This window comes from Rhipicephalus sanguineus, chromosome 11 (genome assembly GCF_013339695.2).
Source record: "Rhipicephalus sanguineus isolate Rsan-2018 chromosome 11, BIME_Rsan_1.4, whole genome shotgun sequence".
NCBI lineage: Eukaryota > Metazoa > Arthropoda > Arachnida > Ixodida > Ixodidae > Rhipicephalus > Rhipicephalus sanguineus.
Genome location: NC_051186.1, coordinates 64,454,901 through 64,479,313, shown reverse-complemented (window position 1 = coordinate 64,479,313; position 24,413 = coordinate 64,454,901). Strand labels below are relative to the sequence as shown.

Below are 24,413 nucleotides of genomic sequence, written 5' to 3'. Positions count from 1 at the left end.
GCTTCATAATTACTTTATTTATTTATGTATTTATTTATTATTTAGAGGCGCTTTTATATTATAACGTCCTTGAAGCGTGGTACATATGTAAGAGCAAGAAACACAAGAAAATGACCAGGCGCAAAAACACTCAATGAGTTTCTTCCCTTATACTCTTGAATAACAATACAAGACGGTAGGTAACATTATCCGGGCTTTTTTCAAATAAGAGAGATAACACGCCATAACATGCACAAAGAAGAAAAAATAAAGAGTACCCACAAGCGATCTCAGCTAAAGTAAATATGCCAGCTAGAGAAGGTGTGATTCGAATTCCTATAGGAAATTCTGAGTTGCAGCTGTGTGATTCCGCCTTTTTCCAGTCTTCTATATTCTGGAAAAAAAAGGAATACTGCAAGCAGTTGACACGTGCAGTGATTGCGGTGACAGTGGGTGAGGTTCTGTGCCTTTTACCACAGCCTGTTGAATACCACAGAAGGTAGACCAGTTTGAGATATGAGGTTAGTTGCTGAAGTGCGGTCATGCACATTCTAGCTCAATCTAAATCCTTCTTTGTAAGCTTTGTAGATATCGAATATCGATTTCAGTGAACGGGTCCAATATACGAACGGCATATTTTAAAACGAGCTGCACGAATATTTTCTGAGGCAACATTATTGAGAACCAACAGACAATAAAGCCATGGAAAATATAGGGGGTGTTATTTTAGGTAATTATGACCTAAATGTGAAGCAACTAAAGTCGACTAAAAGACAACTTGCCGCCGGCAGGGACTCAACTTGCAAACTTCGAGTAACGCATCCGATGCTCTATCACTTGATCTACGGCGGCGGGCGTATTCCCGTTCACTTTATCGGGTATATCTGTGCATTTAAACCTGGAATTTTTAGTCAGCGCCACTTGTAGCCATGACGGATAAGTGTGGAGCGCACTTCTCTTTGCCTGCTGGCGTCACGTATTACGTGATCTTCTTGTTACGATATGGCAGCCCACAAATAATCTGTCGCATACTGTCTGAATGCATCAAGACTGCCACAACGGTTCTCTCACTGCCGGCGGCAAGTTGTCTTTGCTTTCACTTTATTTTCTTGACATTTTTATCATATTTACGGCAAATGACGTATATACTTTCCTTGGCTTTCATGTCTGTGTGTTGTCATTGACATTGTGTCTGAAAAAGAAAATGAGCCCTTAAGGTTCCCTTCTTTATTTCATGTGTGACATCAGACGTATCAGTAAAATGGAGAATTTTAATATACCTGTTACACTTTAACAAAAAATCGAGTGTTTTGGGAGTATTTCTGCCACGCATCACTAATCATCATCTAACTTGCTCGCGTTTCCTGTCTTGAAAACCCGGCTTTCGCCGTTTTCCTATCAATAATTTTATGTCACACTGTTAACGCACGCGCCGTTCGTGACCGGGAAGTGCCGGGATATTGGTGATAACACGATAACGTGTGGATTACGATTATAATTGTGTGGCGTAAATACTCCCCAAATACTCGGTTTTCTCTTAGTCTACAACAAGTAACGCCGGCAGTTTCGTAATTATCTGAGAAGACTCATTGACCGAGAAAGATGACTTTATGTAGAAGCCTAGATGCCTATAACGCGTTACCATAAAAACAACATCTATGTGACAGCAATATTGTTGTGGCTTCTCTTCTAAGGTTATCTGCATTTATACTTTCTTTCAAAAAACAAAAACTCACAGGGTTCCTTATGCGCTCACTTAGGACGAGTGGAAGGCAAAAGCCATCTTTTTCTTCTCACTCGATGTACTTAGAGTTACTGTATATGCCCAACTCTGCTACCTAAAGGTAGCAGAGTTGCGCAATCTGTCTTCCAAACGCCACTAGCAACCATGCATTGCGGTGAAGCTGACGCTTGGGCTAATTTTTGTATTTTCCTACGCCGGCGCTGCAGCGAATAGGATTGACACCAGACATCGAAAGTTAAGTTAATCTCCGGTCTTCGGCATGCCAAACATGTCGATCGGCGACACAGTAGGTATGTCGCCTGCAATAACGGAGAGTGGCTTCGCCGCAATAACGGAGAGTGGCTTCGCATATGCTACCTAAAGGTAGCATATGGAGTAACTCTAGATTTACTTATCCTGCCTGCCGCCCACCGAATGCTCTATGCACCTCACGTGGTTTTCCGCAGGCTCCGGCATCGGAGACACATCACCATGGTTCTAGACTGATGACGTGGATGTGATGCGAAAGCCCGGGCGCTGAGTGAGGCGATTAATAAGTGCTTTCCCATCTGTTGCTCGCCGCAAATGCTCGATATGGGGGACTAAGTGATACAGAAATACAGTGAAACCTCGGTGATACGATCACAGCTCATACGAATTTTTCCTTAGTGCCGACCAAGGCCCATTGGCCTACAATGTAATGGAGTACGGTTGTTGCTAACCGATTTTCTCCCAGTGACGTTTGATACGAACGTACGCCAGCGCCCCAGGTTCGGTCCGCGCTGTCGCGGAAGACGCGCCAAGCACGTGCGAGAGCGGGAACGCAAGCATGACCATGCGCACCGCTGAGCGTTTATTTCCCATACCGGATTGCAATCATCAGAAACGGTAAAGGGCATCATAATTGCGCATTTCTCTAAAATAAGCATATGACTTGGGTCAATGAAGACAAAATTCTCAATCACGTGCGTTTTGAGTTACTCATGCCACCACTGAGAATTAGGACGGAATTAAGCACGCGTGCAGTGTGCATCTCTCGTACACAGGATTCTGCTTTGGCATGTCAAACTCAACACAAAATTTACTTCTAGTGACAGGTGTGCGCTTTAATTAATTATTAACACTCTCACTCATTTTGTGAAAGGAATATTCCAAATGGAAAGCAATAGTAACCACCGCCACAACGATAACGACACAGCTGTCGCACAGCGAACGTAACTTGACACGCCAGGCGAAGACCGCGACGTAACTAACAGAGTAGTATGTAGGTACAACGTCCTAAAATAGTCTAGTACGCGTAGTATGGTTAGCGGTCCTTTCCACAATTCTCGCGGTGTAGCGCTAGTTCCTCTACTCAGGCAATCGAGCTGCAGCGAAGCCAAGCGCCACTGACATTGCTCGCGAAAGAATATCGTCCGGTGCGAAGCTACCTTGTCTTGTTTTTTCGCACGACACGCGGAGCGACGTATGAACGTATACACAACTGAGACGACTGTCACCGCATCAGAAGCATTGTCATTGAAGGGCTAGCAGTTGAAAGAATCCATGGCTCGTCGTCATACATGTGGTCAACGCTCAAACAGAACGGTAACACCAAACATGTTAACCCAAACAGCCGAAGGAAGTCGACGGGACGAAGGCAACAGAAGCTGGCCTGTATGCTGCGCCACACTCTGCGGAAGTGTGTCACAGCAAGAAATTCTACGAAATTTCATAGTACCCTACTTGCTCGATTGGTGACAATATTATTGATAGCCCTAGAGAGACTTCGCCGACCGGGCCTTAAGTGTCCCACGTGGGGACGTGGAGTTCTTGTCTCTCCGCCACCTCGCGGGTCTGCTGGATGGCCCAGAAACTGTCGCTGAGGCTGCGGCTGCGTGAGGCCGCGGCCAACGGCGACAGAAGCATTCCGGTGTTCGCACCTTGCGGGTTTACGTTACAGTCCCAGAGCGCGTGAGTTAAAGTGGCTGCCTCATTGTGGCAGAGCTTGCATATATTTGTGAGGTATATATAACGGGGTAGAGTCTGTGATATTGTGCCGGGTTAGGGTACGCTCGCGCCTGCAGTTTTCTAAGCTGGACAGGGTCAGTGCCCTGTCCAGCTTCTCACTGGGCGGAGGGAAGGTTCGGCGGGCCTGGTAGAGGTCCTTGGCGACTGTCGCCCACGGGACAGCAGCAAAGACCGCTTGGCGAGCTAGAACGAAATCACCTCCATTGCTTCGGGCGAATATTTCACAGCATGTGACTGGTGTCTTTCCCTCTCAGCCGAGAATGGGCGTCCTGGATTTCGCGGTGCACTAGTTACTACAAGGGAACACTACAAAACTGCTACGCATCAGTTTTCCTGCTTCAGGAGTCTTTACTGGGTGTTCCGCTGCTGCCTACAAAGGCGATAACAAATATGGCGTGCGCCTTTTTACACCCACGTGTTCTTGCTAGTAAACAATTTTAAACTTTTTCCTATAACTTTTGTAGGGTGATATGTGGTATTATGTGTCGTTTCTAAGGCTGTAGTTCAGGCCCACTCTAGAAAACTTAGAAAAAATGGTGTTGACACATTTTTCGTTGACATGCCTTACTTTGGACTAAGTTCGCCGCTATAGCAATGCAGCCAGGACAACTGAATCTACGTTGCCATCGAATTTCAGTCAGCACGGGTCCATGGTGCACACAGCTATACCAAGAACACTGGACCCCTTGTAATAAGTGCAAGTCGCCCCAAGCTCCCATCGCGCCTGAACTAAATATAGGGCACCGTATATTTCCTATCTTTAAGGTACACACGCCTATCGCTAGATTTCTTTATAATCGTCTTCACTGTGTCTCTTAACCTGCTTCAATATAAAAATTGTATAGCATTATTCGGGACGGAACACTGCTTTTTTTAACCATTGGAGTTTAATGTCATTGTCCATAGAATCTCCGTGTTCGCCTGCATGCATAAATTTCGTTATATTCTCCAATAAGAATTGCTTATTTGCATAGTGTTCGGGACTCGTGCAGGCGCAGCGCTTAGGAAATGCAATTGTGCAAGTACGCTTGCTTTAACTCTAGCGTCGCGGTTGCCGCGACGAGGTAGTTGTAACGCGAGCACAGTTTATATGAGGATAGCAGTCACAATCTACTGAAAAAAAAAAAAAGAATCATTGACAATGCTGTAATAGTACGACACCGAAAGAATACCCATGTTCTAGTCTATTGTGTTCAAACTTTCGTGCCGCTCTTTCACCTCAAAACGAAGTTCAGGCACATTTTTTTATCCCTATTGGTATGTCCTCATTGTTACGCAACAGACACTCGGCGAAAGAACACCTGCTGACAACGTCTCCACGTGCGCAACGGACGGTATATCAAATAGCAACATGCCGTGCAAAAAAAAAAAGATGAGGCGAGAATTATAACCCTATTAGACTTCTACACGACTGTAAAGGTAACGTATTCATGGAAGCGCGTGGGCTAAGGGCTTCTTCTGTTTTTATATAATGTGTACGTGTGCATTTACCAGGGGCGTAGCCAGAAATTTTTTTCGGGGGGGGTTCAACCATACATTATGTATGTTCGTGCGTGTGTTTGTATGTGTGCATGTATATATATGCAAGCAAAATTGAAAAATTTCGGGGGGGGTTTGAACCCCCCCCCCCAACCCCCCCCTTGGCTACGCCCCTGGCATTTACCAGTTTCATTACAAAATTACACCTTAACGCGAAGCAGAAACGTTTGTTGATTTCGAAGCGCAATTTATTGTCAGGTTTCTCTAATTAATCATACTGTTACGGAAATCGCAAAATGATCTCAAATGTTGGATGAAAGTCTAACCTCCTTTTAAGACAGCTGAACGAGCCCTGTATAACAGTTGCAATCAGAGCGAGTGTTAGTGAAGGGCCGAGAAGGGAGTGACCCCTCCATGCTCAAGTGTCGTGCTTTTAAAATAAAAAGGGTAGAGAGTGAAAGAAATATTGAAGAGAGATCATCACAACGAAACGTTTAAAATATTTCATCACCTATTTGTGGGAATTTTCCCATCTCTAGAAGCAATAGCTGGAGCAAATTACGCTTCACATAATTTCTCCGTATAAATGCGACAGCTAGAAACTGCAGATCATTTAGTAGTGAGCGCATGTGCATAGGTAGCACATGGTTATAAAAGTGAGTTTAGATATTATTTTCTTTATTTTTCAGTGCCGACAGGATGGCGCATTCATTTAAGATTGTGGTGTTGCTGGTTATGCTACAGCTTTCGGGCATTTCAAGCAAGTAAATAACTACTTTTTAGATGCGAAGTATCTTAAGGCGGAGCTCAATCCGGTGGTGGTGGTGGTGGTGGTGGTGGTGGTGGTGTGCGGCGTGACCACCCTTACTGCGCATGCGCATACCCTCTCCACACACCTCCTCTCCACTCACCATCTCCCCTTCCCCTCTCCACTTTCCCTCTCCCCTTCCCCTCTCCACAATCCCTCTCCTCTTTCCCTCTCCAATTTCTCTCTCCCATACCCCTCTCCCCTCCCCCTTTCCACTCTTCCTCTGAAACGCGGGCTAGACATGCCGAAATTCTCTCCTGCGCAACGCCGCGATGAGCTCGAGCGCATGCGCATCCCCTCCCCTTCTCCCTCCTCTCCTACGCTGCCCCCCTCTCGCCCGCCTGTCGACCGCGTTCCCCGCTCGCCCTGTGAGAATTAACGGCCAGGTTAGATGGAAGATACGACGCGCGTAGCGTCCCTCTTCGCGTTCCACGACGCGAGGTCGGTAGCATGCCCAACGAACGCCAACGGAACGCGATCGTGCAAGTGCTCCGGCTTCGCATCACCTCATGGTCCCTTTTAGCGGGAGATGGTGTAATTTTTTACTAAAACGCCAATACTTGCGCCGCCTTATGACAAATGAAAGAAACCATTCTTCTTACAGGCACACTGAACAGGCAGTTATATGCATATATTGAACGTGATATAAACAAGCAGTTTCATCCGCAATGAGTTTACCTTAGGTGCGAAAATACTTACAGTTTGATATATATCAAGAAAAAATCGTGAAGACCCGATACATTCCAGAAAGTTTGTTCGAAAGAGTGAAATATTTGGTGTTACGACCACGCCGGTATTCACGGGTGTTCATAGCCACCTAGAGATAAAAAGGTTCACGAAAAATTTCTTCGGTTTGCGGGATCATATGTATCTGTCCGGAATTTCTTACACTTTGGAAGTAATTAATTTTGAGCTATTGCACTTGCTGCATAGCTGTGAAACTCACAAATGTTTTGTTTGTTTTATTGGATGCAGCTAGTATTGCTATAATAGGAAACATGTTTTTTATTCAATACGTGGGCCCAGATATTAAGAGATATTAAGGAAAACTGTGTATAAAACCACGTGATAAAACATATTTACGACATGCGACCTAACTTACTCATATTAAAGAAAAAACGCTCCTATACACATTTAGTTAATGAAAATATTTATCGCGCTGCACCTAAGAATGCATAACCAACTCACGCAACTTATACTTCAAAAAATGGCAGTTGGGCTTAATATTGAATGTTAAGCAGCGTTGGACTTTAGCTTTTGTGATCAGTGTGATATTACAAATAAAATAAAAGGAAGGAATCACAGGTGTCCCCCTGAAGGCGCAGAACGCATGACCTCCGAATCATTTGTTTGAGCTTCAGAAGCACAACAAATGCACCGAAGCAACACACACACGCACTGAAGAAGGGCCTGAGGAAAGCGGAAACATCCGCACATTACTGCGCCAAAGTGAACCAAAGTGTCGCCGGTGCTTCCAAACGATATGTAGAATCGTGCCAAACGGATTGGTTAATGATAGAGAAATGTGGATGTCAACGGATGCCCGCAACCCTTAAAGACGAAGCCGCTATAGATCGAATTATTTTTGCTTTCGCACTCACGTTTCGGGTAAGCAAACATAATCCTTACCCAATTTATCGCCTGTCAAGGCCCCTTTGCTGGCCGCAGCCCCTGTGGGCGCGGCCTGTACAGGGGCTGCGGGTTTGGTTGCGTCACAAGTGATGGCGAGCGAAAACTGGGACCAGCATGCGATAAGGACAGGCCGGATGTTATGATGGTCTTCAGTTTCACATGAGCAGCAGCCCGAACCAAAGATGCCTGCGCCCTGCGAGCAATGAAAATTCTAGTCTATAGCCGCATCCCTGTAATTCACAGAGGGAAACACCATCTGGTGCTGTTAGAGGAGTACCAAGAAAGTCTTCGAAGTGCGCAACCAGAAGTGCGTAGCCTTTTTTTTATGCATCACAATTGTTGCTCGAAATCCTAAAACGACAACTTATACGATCACGATAAACGTACTCCTTAGGTGCATTTGTGGTCGTCTAGATGAAGCGTCGGGGGTGTTGGCAGTACCTATGTTCGTCTCATGCCACATGAGGGTTGACGGCGAGATGACGGCGTCTCATGCCAGTGAGGGTTGACGGCGAGATGAAATCCCTAAGAACAAATGAAAACTACGCTTTAAAAGACATGATATCAGCTATTGGAACTGACGGAATCAATATTGTCATCTCATAAGAAGCAGACGTAGAGCTTAAAACCAAACCGATACACAGCACAGAAGCACTACTCAACAAAGTCCATTGCAGCAGCCGTTTGTTCAAGGCATGAAGTTTACGCGAAGTGTTGTTAAGACAATAAGATTGTGGTTTGAGTGGCTTTGTCTTACGCACGCCTACCAATATTAAGTCAATGATGATAGTATGTTACAACATCCAGCTGACTCACAAGCCTATATTTATGTCGCACATCGCGCAACTTTTTGACCACCCGGAAAATATCCTACCTTTTCATGTATTCATGAGGTAGAGTATAAATACAACATTCTGCGCCTTGCACATAAATAATTTGATTTTTAACAGTGATGTCATGCTTCTATGTTGTAGTTATTAAGAAAAGCGATATAGAGTTCACATAGCGTTTCAAGAATGACCTGGTAGCAAGTATCTTGGCGCAGTTGTCACCCACCTACATATTTTTAGCAATAACGCAGCAAAAAGACTATGGACGTTTACCGTGATCATTTGACAAGTATTTTCACCTTCGAACAAAAAAGTTCAGACAGTTTACGACACCTGTTTTTGTTCAATGTTCTTGTGCGCGAAAGCTGCAATAGGTGTAACCAACATTGAGTGCCGCTATAATATACGGCTAGGTACAAAAGTAGGAACATTCATAAAGTGCAATGTAATAATTAGCTGAAAGTATAATTATATCGTAAAATGGTGACTTTTTCGATGACAAAATGAAGCATGCCATAATCTGAGTGGCGACTTTGTAAGAACATAAAGCTGCGTAGTATAAAACTATAACGAATATTTCTTATTTTTCAACATTCACTGTTGACTTTTACAATGAGAACAGAATTTCGGGCAAGTTGGCAATTCACAACTTCAGTACGGCTTCGCAACAAAAAAGACACGGACAACACAGATGAAGACACACCCAGCGCAAGTGGCTGAATCTTCTTTGTTCCCCGCGACCTTTTAAGTGCGGAGCACTAAAGGGGCCCGGGCTGCCGTATGCTCTCGTATGCTGTCATCGCTTGGCGTGACGCAGGCCAAACCAAGTACAGCATAGCCATCTGTAGCTTATGGAGCGCGCGCTCCCAGCAAGAAGTCTTCTTCCTCTTGTTCTTCGAGCGTCTTGATGATGATATTAAGTGCGGGGCACTTTAGGGGCCCGGGCTGTCGTGTGCAGTCGTGTTTATTATGTGCTTGCTGACTCCATACTAGTGCGGGATTCACTCCCCATATGCGGTGTCCACGTATATGTTAAGAACTTCAACTACCGCGAGGGCTAAATCATGATCATGGGCGTTGGTCGTCGGTACGGAGATGTGCCACTAAACGTCAACGGGAGTGCGTCCACATGAGGCAGTGCTACATCTGCCATTCAACAATAGAGATTATACAAACTTTGATATACCAGTGCACTAAAGCAATCAATACTTCTGTGACGACACGTTCCAATTTCGTGTTATGCCTATTCCTATGACAGAGGGATCAACCATCTTTTTTTTTTTTGCTTGCTGGGGATCTGTTCTATCATCATCTATGCACAATTTAGCAGCAAAAGTTGTTTTGTAGCGTTAGCTACACTAGCGTAGCCGAGCCAGTTTCGCGTGCATCCTCAAGAGCCATGCTGCGCATGCGCGAGGATCAGTGATGTCACGCATTGGAGCCGGCACCTACCGCGCACTCCGCCGCCGCCGCATGCCTACGCTTACCAGAGGAGTGACGTCGCAGCCTTAGCAGAGTATTGGCGCCGGCGCGCGCACAGCTATTCGCCTTCGCTGTGCAGTCGCCGCCTGACACTGCGCTGGAACCGCTTGATAGCGCCTCTGACTGGCGTTTGCCAGTATGGTAAAACCATGGAGAAGGAGAGCGCAAATGCTGTTCAACGGCGCAGAAGGGCGGAGAAGCTTAACTCATTGGATCCCGAAGTAGTTGCCTGGCAATATAAATATACATGTGCCGCGTAATACGTGTACCGTGTGTGTGTGTGTGTGTGTGTGTGTGTGTGTGTGTGTGTGTGTGTGTGTGTGTGTGTGTCATTGGAGCAGCAGTGAGCATGATAATCAAGCTAATCCTAGACAATCAGGAAAGCTAAGAATATTTAGCTGAACCTTTGCTAACGCTACCTTATCCTGGCATAGCCAAGCTAAACCACTGCAACATTTTTTTTTTAATTTTTAGGTATATATGAAAATAATTGAAGTGCTTTATAATAACAGCTACCCGACAGTCCAATAAGGACACAATCACTGACACGTGTATTTTGTCATCAGCGTTATCATCGGCTGCTCATTACACTTCCTTTTCAGCATATTCATTGAACATCCTTGTTCTGTTCATGACTTGCACAAGTGGAGAATTGTGTCCTCAAAAAGCATGCATCAGAGGTTTTACGTTTCAGAACGCGAACTTCACAATGTCGCACGCTGTTGGTAAAGATTGCATAAATACGTTCTGTTTGATCACCTTTGGTTAATTACCATGTACACAGGTCTGCGTGCACGGGTGTTCATTTATTTGGTTATGATCAAAATTTGGTTGCCATATTATAAATCAAGTGACATAAAATTTTGTTTGCTCACTTCAACGATATTGCCGCGATTTCGTAAGGGCGTCACTAAATGTGCAACTTGGAGTAATATAGCGCAAGGTTGATTTAAACTTAAAAAAACAACCGGTGATTAGGTAAGAGCCCCAGTATCTGCTTATTTTCAGTAAAAATGTGCGAGCGGCAAGGAACCTGAGTCAATACAAGGTGAAATATAGGAGACTCTTTTCGATGGGATACATCGAAGACGCTTTTTCGGAGAGCGTTGGAGGCAGAATCAAACAATGTTGAGGTAAATACAGTTCTTCTGTGAGGGAGCATAAGCACATTTAGCCTATTTTTTTTTCGCGAACAATATTAATTGTCACGCACAACTGCGCAACTTACTCAGACAACGTGTTCGGTAGAGGAACAATAAATATGTCCACTGCAACTGGCGGGGTCACAAGCGTGCCCTTGCTGGACGTTTGCGAAACCCAATCGACATTCTGCACACGTGGCCGAATAAATTTTATACCGTTCTAACTCTCTCACTACAAGTCCGTCTCGCGCTACTACATATGCTTTTTTTTTTGGCCACGCGAACACAACTTTTCAATTTCTTAGGTCGCACGACCGCCGAAAATACTAAGTGAACGTGCAGCTCGCGATCACTTCCGCATTTTGCTTTATGTCTTTCAAGCTACATTTACTTCGAGGCCACTTTTAGGTGAGACTAATGAGGCTTTAACTTTAATAAACACCTAAATATTTGGGAGGAGGTAAAACCTGAAGTATATAATAACGAACACTGAAATCATTTAATCGTATGCACCCACCTTAGGATATAACTCCGTAAAAGGACAGCAGCTCTTCAAGTGAAAATTACCAAATGGGATGCTACAGGCATTAAGAACGTATTTTTAGCTGAAGTATCACATTTTTATATGAGCTAACAAGATGGATAAAGCAGTCATATCCTTACATTCCTCGTTGTACTGACCCAAACACAGTGGTGAAGGTGTAAAACGACTTCATGAATGTTATTCTCGACTACGCATGCCAGGCTATCATGACAAATTGCAGCATCCAAAAGATACTTTGCCTGTGCTCTCCATCGCTTCTGGGAACCCAGAAGTGCAGACTGATTTCACATCTACATGCACAAAGACAGACTTAAAGAAAAGCAATGCTTCTAAGTCGCATCCATTCGTATTGCCGTGTACTATTACGAGATCGATTATATTGCATTCATCAATTGCACTGCAAAGCTACCGATAGATCATAGAAAGGTAGTAGACTACTGTACCCAATCGAGGACTATTGCACTGAAGACGACACAGCGCAGCCTCACCCACGTTTTTCTCGCAACACATTTCAGTACTTAAAAAATAAACATCTCCCTCGTACGCGCGTTATTTATTTTGAAGCAAACGTGACAAGCCTTCTGAGTACCTGGTGAAATTTTAGAGATATCAGTGCGTCTGTGTAATTTATTACGTACATTTGCGCACAATCTGCTATGCAAGGTCGCAGAGTTTACGAGCGCAAATATTCCGAGGTCCGCAGCACACATGCGCAAGTCTATTTTATGGTTGTTCCTATACATCGCCCTGCATGGTGACATCTTGTGCCTTATCTGTCCTGCTCTCATTTACCGTTTACTGCGGAGCACTGAAATATTAACCCATAGCCCACGTCCTAGTGAATGTCGACATTATTACGGTGAACACTTAGCAGCGCGGCATCATACCATACTTCAAATACCTAAGCGCTTCTCGTATGAAGCGTCCACATATGCTCCTCACACACCCGTCCCACCTAAAGTCTCTGAAAAATATGAAGTAGCGCCAACTGCGTCGCTTCGCCTCTGGCTCCTCTCCAGCAGCTGCAGCAGCGCCTCTTGCGTGTCCTGCAGGAAACTACAAATTTATCGGTATTTTTCATGCAACTTATTTCGCGGACTTTGCCCATTGCGTCACTTAGAACTGCAGCGCGCCCGGGCGCCCTAGCGGAAGAATTGAACAAGCCCCTCTTTCCGGCCAGTAGCCATGTTTTGCGAACTTCGCAGCAAAACTAGCGTCATTTGCAATATACAAAGTGCCTGTACACAAACACGAATGGCGCTACTTTAGTTATTTTTCAGCGACTTTAATCCTTTAGTCATGACACAATCTGCCATCTGGTGCTGCCGCAGTGAAACGCATGCGCCGTGAGTGGGTGAATATGCAGATATTCATATAACGTGTTTAACTTTATAAATAATATATTTCTCTGAACAACACTTCATTCGCATCCTGCTTAGAGCCAAATGTAGCATTTATACCCTCTAAACCTGGTTTCACATAAGTTCCATCTTGTAAGCGTTACTTTTTTGCAAGGAATTCTTTTATGTTTAAGTGTAACACGTGTCCCACATCAAATATTAAATTAAGCGGAACAGGGTTTCAGTTGTTTTTCACTAGGTTGTATATGCAACAGCGTTCCACTTATTTAGTACCTGGATCATGTTTCCATTATATCCATCTAGTTATATACGTAGCACTCTTCCATGTACTATTAACAAAACAACAATGCTTTGCAATGTAGGCGTGCATCTAAACCAAATCCTAACCATGACAGCGCAATGCAAATGATGCAGTCTTCGCAGGGGTCCTTTTCATGACTTTGCAAATGCTTTCATTGGTGCGTTTCAGCGCTCTATCGTAGTACGAGTATTCACAGATACACCTAAATAAACAACATTGCCATTTTTAAGCGCAATGAGTCATGAGTGAATTACTTTCTGGTCATGTCGTGACATCAATAATGCAGACTATGTTTAGCGTGACACTTAGGTCTGGTATAACTGCACCGTTATGACACTTAATCAGAAAATTCAGCATTAAATTTTCTTATATATTTGCTGTCGAGCTGAACTGCTAATGTAGGAGTTACGTGTGTGCCACAAAAACATGCGTGCGCTACATTGAAGTAAAAACTGTTTTCAATGTTCTTATCATATTATACCGAAGAATAGAATGGCATCAAGCATCATTGCTGGATGCCTTCCATATACCAACTTGCACGGCCATGTTGTATGCGAAGGTCACGTACGGAAGGATGGCATCCCAGGTCTTGTGTTCGACGTCGACGTACATGACCAGCATGTCGGCGATGATCTTATTTAGACACTCGGTGAGACACTGTCTTTAGAACTATAAGCATTTAATGCAACTCCGTAACCGCCACAGCACTTTGCCTGGAAAGGTTTGTGGTGGGAGCGCACTGAGCTGATCTTGTCTTTTTACAGCGAAAGCTGTTATGAGGTCACAACAAGGGCAGTTTTTGGCGCCGTAGTTGGAATTGAAATTGAAATTTATTCCGGAACAAGAACACGTTACGAGGAGGGCAGGTAAAAGCTGTGAGAACAGCTTCAGTAGCCCTGAACCCCTTGTACACAGGGTAGCACAGACGACGTGCGGCTAAGTACAACCAAATTAAAAAAAAGTATGTTTCACAATGTGCTTTAAAAAAAAAAACAAAATAAAAGATTACAATGCAGGCATAAAAAAGGTAGTCGCCACATCCCATTATACAAACACTATTCGCAGTTGTCTTGGTAATATACTGGATAGGTCAATGTCATGTTCCTTAATTATGCGGTTTAGAAGTGTAGGCAGCTGAAACTTTAACATTTGATTTCCGTAATTTGTTGTACATTTCGATATGTACCACACTTCAGGTTCACGTGCATTATAAGCAAGGAAATGTTTCTCTAACCTTGCTATTGCAATGTTATCATTATTTTTCAATAATCCGAACTTATAGAGACGACTTAGTTTGTAATCATGTATTATTGCAACATGAATGATGCAATATTTTTTAAAATAATTCTGCTGTGTGGGAGCGATATGGTACTTTACAGGCTAGACGCAAAGCTTTCTTTTGCAAGGCGGTAAGTTTGCTTATGTTTGCAGTTGTTGTGGACCTGGACCATACAAGAAAGGCATAATTCAATAAAGAAGAAAACAACGAGTTATATATGAACATGTTGACAGGAACCGGAAAGTAGTAGCAATGGCGGCGCGTAACGCCGACTATTCGATATAGTTTAGTAATAATATAATTCACATGATCATCCCATGTCATGTTTTGTGCAAAATACACTTAAAACTTTTGAAAACTTAAATTTCTTAGTTATTTAACGAAATGATCGCAAACTAAACTTGTGTGTGGCGGGGGTGAAATAAAACAGCTTTTGTTTTGTTTATGTTTAGTTTTAGGGGCTTTGCATGGGCCCATGAAATAATTTTAGACAGTGCGTTGTTTGCTCGACTGCCTAGGTCGCTGCTACATTTGCTTGAAAAATACAAACTCGTATCATCAGCGTATACAATATAATGGGCTAATTCATCAATACGGACTATCTCATTAACATAAAGTATAAAGAGCAACGGTCTCAGGATGCTTCCTTGCGGGACGCCTGTTCTTATGGATTTTGTTGCCGAATGTGTGCTTTCAATTACGACGAATTGAATGGGGTGTTGCAAGTAGGACGTGATTAATTTGTGCGCAATGCCTCTGATACCGTAATGGTACAACTTTTGTAGGATAATTTTATGATTATTGAGGTCGAAGGCCTTTGACAAGTCCAGAACAAGACCGAGTACCATATTTCGGGATTCGAAATTTTCTAGAATGTATTCCTTTTCTGCCAGTAGCGCGAGCTCGGTAGATTTATTTTTCGGAAGCCATACTGTGTTGAACTGATCAAGTTACAATTGTCAGTTAAAGGTACTGGTACTGGCGGCGCTGACTGACGCTCCCACGTTTAAATGCACACATATACCCTATAAAGTGGACGGGGGGATGGCCGCCGCGGTAGCTCAGTTGGTAGAGCATCGGACGCGTTATTCGAAGGTCGCAGGTTCGGTCCCTGCCCGCGGCAAGCTATCTTTTCGTCCACTTCTTTTTCTTCACAATTATCTTACATTTATTACTAAAAACATCCCCTATACTTTCCTTGGCATTATTGTCTGTTAGTTCTCATTAATATTGTGTATAACAAAGAAAACGAGCCCTTGAAATTAACACTACTTGTCAGTTAAAGAACTACGCGCTTCAAAATTATTTTCTCCAAGCCCTTCGAGAATACAGGTAGAATCGATATAGGACGGTAGTTGGACATGTCATTTCTGGGACCTTTTTTGTAAATAGCTGTCACCTTTGCGATGTTTCGTGGGAAATGTCCTGTTTACAGACATATGTTAAAAATGTAGGTAAGGCGGGGTGCTAGTATGTCAATAACATATTTACCATGTTTCATTTGAATATTGCCCACGTCAGCGGCTTTGCTATTACTGAGTGTCAAAAATATCGCTAATAACTCTCTCTGAAACTTGCTCTAAAAATATTGTTTGGCTGCTTCGATTATTCATGCATCTTAGACCGGTACTACTGGTTGTAGTGCCACCAACTGATAAAAAGAAGTCAAGTCAGGCCCTTCAATTTCTATCCCATCTTTCACAATTTTCGTTACTGGCTCGGGTGCAATGCTAAGCGTACTGTTAAGTGCCTTCCAAACGTTTTCTGTACGCCCTTGTGTTGAGTTAAACAGATTTGAATAATATTGTTTTTTTTTTTCGTCACGAAGGCGTTTGGTGACAAAGTTTCCGTACTTGTTAAAAAACTGAGATCTTCAGGCGACTTACAATAATTAAATGCCTTGAACAATTGTCCCGCTTTCTTATAAGCTTAAGACATTCTTTATTTACCCAAGGTTTCCGAGTTTTTAGATGTTTTAAACGTCTTTAGGGGAATACATTGAAGGTATATTTCTGAAAACTTGTTCATAAACAAATCGTATGCTGTATTGGGGGCGCTCGCTGCGAACTCATTGCTCCAGTCGGTTCTGCCTAAGCGTTCTCTAAAAGGGGACAATGTGTCAGGATTTATAAGCGTATAGGAAAATTCTGCGCACACTTGTTTGGGTACGTTAATGAGTTGGCTTTCAAACATAAATATAGGCATGTGGTCACTAATATTGTGAATTGAAGTACCAGCCGTAACGAGTGAACGATCAAAGTTGGTTAAAAAGATCTAAGAATGTTGATGATTGTGAAGTGATTCACGTAGGAGCCGTTATTACATTTTGACAATAACGCGAGCTTAACATTGACTCAAGTTCTAATTTAACACTGCTGTCAGCTAACATGGTGTTGAGGTCACAACCTAAAATTAAGGCATATTTTTTTCACACACACATCCTAACAGAGAGTCTAAAAAAGAAAAGTACAAATGAACATTATTTGGAGGAGGGCGGTAACATACACAAAAGACTGATTTACCACATCTAATAGTAAGTATTTCATAGAAAGGAGAAATGTAGCAGAATTCAGACACCAACTCACAGTCTATTGAACTTGATATTAGCATAGCTACACCACCACCTCTTTTGCCTGTGCGGTTCATGTAGTATGATTTGTAAGTTGGAAACGTAAATACATCGTATTCCGAAGCAAACCATGTTTCTGACAAGATCACAACGTCAAAGCATACTTGTACTTCACTAAAAAAATACTCGAGTTCATCCTGTTTATTCCTACCCGATATAAAGTTTAAATGGACGCAACTAAGGCTTTTTTCACAACAAGTGCCATACAAGTTTTTAAGATTAATAAGGTCTATAGGTTCAGTTGAGGGAAGCATGGTAAAAAGAATATCAAAAGAACATCAGAAGGGTAACAGTGCAATGTGGGTAACAGTATCGCACCTTATCAAGGTCGGCCAACAACGAATCACAACCGCGTTATCACCCTTTGTTTTCCTAACGAGAATCTTGCCGTTGCAATGCGATAAAAAACAATAAACATTGTTCTGTGCCAAGTTCTTTGCGCAGCGGAGCAGCTCTGTTTTGCTGGGTCATGTTCTCAGGGATCGAAACACCCGATGAAGCATCTCTTAGGGCTTTCCGCTTTCCCAGCCAATTATCAAGAGTTGATTGTTGGGCAAATCGAACTATGATTCCGGGTGTTCTATTTGGCTTTGACGGAAGTCTGTGGATAGCGCCAATATCATTCCCCGTCAGGTCTGGCAAGTTAGCAGTCTTGGCCACATCATTCAACCAATGTAGCAACTCCTCGTTTGGCGTGGCTGGGATGCCGTGAACTTCTTTGTTTAGTCTCCGGCTACGAAACTGGAGATCATTCACTGTAGCTTTCAGTTGGTGAATGTCACTTGACGTGCAGTCCGCCTCCAATTTCCCAACGCGTTTGTTTAAACTAGTAATGACCGTTTCCTGCTTAACTTGACGGCTCAGGATGTCATCGTACTTCTATGACAATAGCTGAATTGAGTCCTTAATGCCTCCAACCTGAGCCAGCAGCCCTGCCAACGCATCAAGCCTCCTAGTTATATCCGCCAAACAAACGGCTAACTCAGAGTGCATGCCAGCTTTCTCCCCACTTTTCGCTTTTGATGAACGACAAGCAGTACATCGCCATGCCCTGCGACCGCTCTCGCCTTTAGTCTTAAATGTCGACTCCGACTAGCCAGAACAACTGCCAACATGGTAGGAGTACTCACATTCGTTGCACCTCCGGACGCGTCCATCACAAGGGAGGGGTTCATCACAAGACTGGCATGTGCCTGCCATGGTACGTGGTCCAGGGATTCACAGTAGCACTCAGTTCGCACACAATAGGCAGCATTCAGTTCGGAAAAATGCACATTTAGCACAGAGCACTCAGCAAATCACTGAGACACGGTGGCAACGGCCGCTGCGGTAAGGCGGTGTTAAGAAAATAAGCGAATTTACCAACCTGGGTAGGCAAAAAAGGAGCTGATTAGGCGAACGTCCTTTCAACGCCGCCGCTGCACTCCGTGTGTCCAGACACGATGTCGACGCCAGAAACAAGTAAACACTTCCGCAGGCTCAGTGACGTCAAGATGCGATTCCGCAACCACGGCAGCCGTTTTCAGGTAGTCTGGGTAGGAAAAAAAGAGCTGATTAGGCGAACGTCCTTTCACAGCCGCCGCTGCGACCCGTGTGTCCAGGCACGATGTGTCCACCCGTGTGTACAGGTCCGCCGCCGCCGCTTGTATCCGTAACCACTATCCCATGAAATATAAAACGAAATAAAAAATATCCAGGATAGAACGAGGTTCGAACTTGGGCCCTCTGCGTGGGAGCCCAGTATTGTACCTCATAATCATGCCGGTGCTTGAAACAACTTCGCAAAGCGACACTATGCGGGCTTCATGTCGGGAAAGAACCAGATAAACATATGTAATGCAGTGGTAGAAGAGTATAATAACAAACAGGCGTCACAGAATGCGCATTGCGCGACGAGTGAGTAGTTGAATGCTTCCAACCCATCACAAAGCGCTCTGCCATAATTCTTCATCGTCATCAGCCACAGCATCAACAAAGTGGACATCATGCCTTACAGGTGCTTAGCGGATGCCACGGTTCTCCTCAGAATGACGATAAATTGCATAGTGACTGCTTCCCTACTACACAAAAGTTATGATTTATAGCGTAGTGGGTTCCTCGCAAGTGCACCTCTATTGGTTGCCAAGGAAGCCCATAAGGCTCCCATGATCTATTTCCTCAGTGTCTCAATAAAGTTAATTCGCTCTGCTTTGACAAATTGCTTTGAAAATAGGCCCTATGCAGGCTTCATGCCGGGAAGGAACTATAATAACATATCTAATGTAGCGTTGTATAAGAGTAAAATAAGAACCATGCGTCACACAACGCGAATTTCCGTACCCAGGCGTCACACAATGCAAACTGCGCAACTAGTGGATTGTTGAATGCTTCCAACCCATTACAAAGTGCTCTGCCATAATTATTGATCGTCATCAGAAACAGGATCAACAAAGTGGACGTAATGCATTACAGGTGTTTGGCGGGTACCACGGTTCTACGCAGAATTACGAAAAATGACATAGTGGCTGCTTCTCTATCTTACAAAAATTATGATGATTTAAAGCGTAGTGGGTTCCTCGCAAGTGCACCTCTATTGGTTGCCGAGTACGCCCACAAGGCTCCCAGGATCAATTTCCTCAGTGTCTCAATAAAGTTAATTCCCGTTCTCCCTCTCTCTCTCTTTCTCACGTTAACGTATGTTATAAAGCTTTCATTGTTTTTATGTTAATTCTTCAAAATATTGGCAACAGATGACGACAGACACACTGTTGGAGCAATACGACATTTCTCAATTTCTCTTGTAACTAACTGCGATGACATTTTATCCTGAGCTGTAACGCTCTTAGGCAACACACGACTATATTTATTTGTTTACGTTTATTTCCTTACCAAGGGCTTATTTGAAAATTTTGATATTACGGCATGCATGTGCATTCTGATGACGGGTGCTGTCGCAACTGCCACGGGTGGTCAGAGGTGCGCCTTCTCAACCCTTTCCTACTCTTCCTCTCTGGAGGTAGGGTGCCTGAACAACCCCGCATCTTGCATTGTGGTGTTCGGGCTACAGCGACAGGGTCTCATCGTTCTGTATGTGACTGTCTGTGGCATCTACAAGACATCATTTCTGTCAGTGAGGTGTGGGTTCCTGTGCTGGAGCAAGAGTTTCCATAGGGTGACGTAACCACTTTCAACGTTTGCAGCCCTTGTCAGGCTCGCTTCGGAACGGTCACGTTTAATCTTTCCCAACTTCCAATCATCACTTGCCGAATCTCCACTCGGTTGCGCAGCAGACGACATCCCCCCGCATATCGTTTATGTAAATTCGCCTTCTACAATGACGTCCAATGTGGCATTCGGGTACCAGTGGTGAATGTGCCCTTAACAACTAATACCGCGCTCCGTGCAGTCCACCGGAACACCGAGGACGAGAAATCCATCCGACTTAACCTAAAGAGACACTCTGTGGCCATCCCAAGGGGATAGAACCCTTCCAATTGCTCTTCGCCCGCATTCACGTAGTGAAACGCAACTGTAATTCTTTTTTATTTCTGTTGAACATATGAACACATATGGGAAAGTAGGCTACTGTGTCATACACACGACAAAGATCTCGAAGGCAATGCAATGCGCTGCAGTACCCGCCGGACTGTACTTGCCTCTGCAAATATTGCGCTTGTTGGGAAAGCAAATGACTGCTGTTCTCTATGTGCTAACTATTGTCTAGAATATAAAACTGGTGTAGTAGTTATTGAAAATGCAGCATGGCTGTGCTTCACATAATTCACGTGCATGTGTATTTTTCATTCACGTATTTTTCCTAACTGGTAGTGCTTAGAGAAATGTGTTAAAACTGTTTAAATCTCTCTCGCCGATGAATGCTTGATGTGGGCCATTTATGAAAAGTGCAGCCTTTCTTACGTTGCGCGAGTCGCATACATGCGAAGATAATTTAACAGTAGAGGTACTTGGCTGCGGGCTCTATAAAGCATCACATGCAATGCCTGTGCAATGAACGCGCGAGCCTTTCACTGCATTCTTGAACAATAAAAACTATTTTTGGGAAAATTTTTACGCAGGTGGGTTTTGCAGCTGCTTACAAGTGATCAGAGGGCCGAGAAGCAGCTTTTCAGTTTTAAGGCACCGTGTTCAACAGAACCAGGTGGGTATCTACTGTCTAACAAATGCGATTATATTTTAGTGAAATCCCTCGACTAGGTCAATTTTTGTCTTCAATCATCGCGTGTATATGAATTTATTGCAGCCCTAAGTTGTTTCCCAGATCGGGCATTCCTTGTACTGTTTTTTTGAAAGATCTGCGTGTGGAAGGTGCACTTCAGGGAAATGATTTTCTTAAATGAACGATTTTTCAATCACGCTCTGGTAAGGTGATTTCGATGAAAGTCATTGCAAGTTTGGTTCATCAAAGTATATATAATGTTTAGATATTTTATATACGCATGACGTCTGAGTGAAGGCGTCGAGGGTAAGGTGGACACCATATTCCTCTGTCTTTTTTTTTTGCTGATATGTTTAATACAAGTACTTGGTGTTCTATTTCATTGTGGCCGGGTTTCACCGATAAAGCTACTGCACGTGTTATAGCTTGGCGCCACATGTCTCGGAGAGTACCCAAATAGTTTCGATTGCTCTAATGAGATTGCGTATACGACGCCAACAGCTGAGTACTTTCTGATGTTTTCCTGTACGCCAGCGATTGTTCGTACAATGAGGCGTCTTTAAAGTCGACATGTTTCACTAAAATGGTCATTTTAAGGCGAAAGCCTTGAGTCTCTGTGCTTTTAGATCATGTGAGGCACATTAAATAACGCTTTGAGGGCGCAAGCTGCTCATCCACTACCTCTTTGCGGCGTTCGCAACAGTAAAAAATTACGTCAGGCTCGAACTAGCGGTGCCAAGCCTAAAGGAACTGCGCAGCTGGGCGGCGTTCTTTGTTTCACATTATTTTCGCCTTTCTTCCTTCCTCTCTCTTTCATTTTCTCTCATCTCTCTGTTTTTCCTGTCTTTTTTTGTGTCACCTTACTGCTATTTCTTTCTCTCTTTTTATTTCTCGCTTCCACTTTCTTTCTATCTCAATTTTTTATCTTTCTGTCTTCTTCCCATTCTTTCCCTCTATTTCTCTCATTCTCTTTCTTTCTATTTTATGATTTACTGTCTCCCTTCCTCCTTTCCCTCGCCCTCCACATCACAACTCTCCACTTCACCGTCAAGGCCCTTTCCTCCACCCCCTTGCTATACTTTGTAAGGCTATTCTGCGCTCTACTCACGTACCTGGATAGCCGAGTGGTTAGACGCTCGGCTTCGGATCGCGGGTACGCAGGTTCGAATCCCGCCTCGCCATGCTAGCCTTTTTCGCCAGGAATTTCAATATTTCTTTTTGTCTCAAGGTTTTGGTTATCCCTCTCTCTCCCTCTTTTTCTCTTCATTTCACTCTCTCTGCACTTGTTCTCTTGCCCATTTGAGTTATTGCATCCCATGCCGGACATATCGGCGCACGTGTTCTGGAAGCGAAGGAGAACAGGACGAAAAGAGTGCGTGCCGGTTCATGATGATGATAGACGAACGATCGGCTTTAACAGGTGCGCTGTATAAACAAAAAAATTCGGCAGATCCCACGCCTTGTGGGAATCGGTCTCATGCGAAAGACGCAGCCAGTAGTTCTATGCTGTATTTTTTTGGCCTTGAGCTAAGCGTTACGAGGTGGATTAACGTGTTTTAGGGGCGAAGCTCCTTAAGAAGGCACCCGTTCGTCCCTCGTAGTCGTGGTCGTAGTCGTAGTAGTCGTAGTGCGTAACCAGTCTTACGCTTTGACCTCCAAGGTGGTGCCGGTGGGAGATTTTTCCTGTGCGTTGTTGAACAATAAAAAATTCGCAGCGTTAGCTAAAAGCCGACTTCTTCTGTCTCTCATTCCCATTCGCAGCCATTCTTTAACTCCAAGGTAGTGCCTAGTGACATTTCTCCTGTGCGTGATTAAACAATGAAAATTTTGTTCAAAACGCCGTTGATTGATGAAATAAACCAACGAAAGACGCCAGATGTTTTGTAAAAGCAAAACGAAAGAACGCCAGATGTTTCTAAAGCAAAACGAAAAGACGCCAGCTGCTTAACGAAAGACGCCCGATGTTTTCTAAAGCAATGGTTTTCTAAACAATGAAAATTCACAGCGTACATGTAAAATTAAAGTGAGCTGCAAGTCGTCATAACTCATCGAACCTTTAGTATAAACGCGCCCGATCTCACGTCGGTGATGATGTACTGGGCGGAATTCACGGAAGATTCATTGTTTACCGATAAACCTCCGCAGCTTCGCCCACTCATCATCATTCACTCCGTGGATATGCTGTGATTTTTTTTTTGTAAATGGAGGAGTTGTGAGCACATCGTGGGATTATCGGGCACGCCGACTACACTGACGTTTAAATGGTAACTTATGGTCTGACGTAGTATCAGCACTCACGTTAGATCACAGACGTTTGTGTGATCGAAACGAAGTGCACAGCTCCGTGCGATGGTGCGAATATCATACGTAACTTTCATTAGCGCATTCCTCCGAGGTCGAGCAACGCATGAATATAGTTTGCTCAATCATAGAAATACAAATATAATGTTTATTAGGCTGCTCTAAAATCGGAGTCAACACTGGAACCACAATTGACGTTAACCCGAGATGACGCCTATATCGAAGGAGTACATGTGTAGTGTTTATTGCTTTGTTATGAAATTAGATAGCCAGTACTACAACCACAATTGACGTTGCACCGACATTAAACCTGTATACGGTCTATTTCCAAGGCAGTTTTTAGACCTAGAGTGGCTCTGTGGTTAAATGCCTAACTCCCACGCAGAATGCTTGGGTCTGATTCCTGCTGGCGATCTTAATTTTTATTGTTTGCATTAGTCGGGACAAAGCCATCTGTGTCTTTTTTTTCTTAGCGCGCTTGCATTTAAATTAACGATGTGTCTTCTCGCTTTCCCTTTGTAGATTTAAACTTTCACTCACCTGTGGCGCATACCCGTAGCCGCGGCCCGTGGTATACGGTTATGTGTCACACGTGTCTGAAGGCAAGGGTTTGACGACCTACGCGGCAGGATTTTATTGTTATTCATACCATGACCAGACAGGCATATTCGTCAAACGCTGTTACCCTCACATGCCAGTTTTGGTCTACATAAGGTTAAGGAGGCGATCACGAGAGCACCCAGATGTAGGCGGATAG

General features: G+C 43.9%; 1 protein-coding gene across 4 annotated transcripts in view; it reads left to right on the top strand.

The window, feature by feature from the left end:
* Positions 1-5,880: 5,880 nt before the first annotated feature.
* Positions 5,881-24,413, top strand: part of LOC119374651 (uncharacterized) — a 37,779-nt gene continuing 19,246 nt past the window's right edge. For 2 of the 4 annotated variants that reach the window (XM_037644823.2, XM_037644819.2), the window contains exons 1-2: positions 5,881-5,955; positions 21,255-21,337. In XM_037644823.2, coding sequence (XP_037500751.1) covers positions 5,891-5,955; positions 21,255-21,337 — 148 coding nt within the window. In that variant the 5' untranslated portion in view covers positions 5,881-5,890. Of the gene's footprint in view, positions 5,956-11,053; positions 11,077-21,254; positions 21,338-21,434; positions 21,559-24,413 lie in introns of those variants that run through there. The other 2 variants (XM_037644820.2, XM_037644821.2) reach the window with 2 other exon arrangements.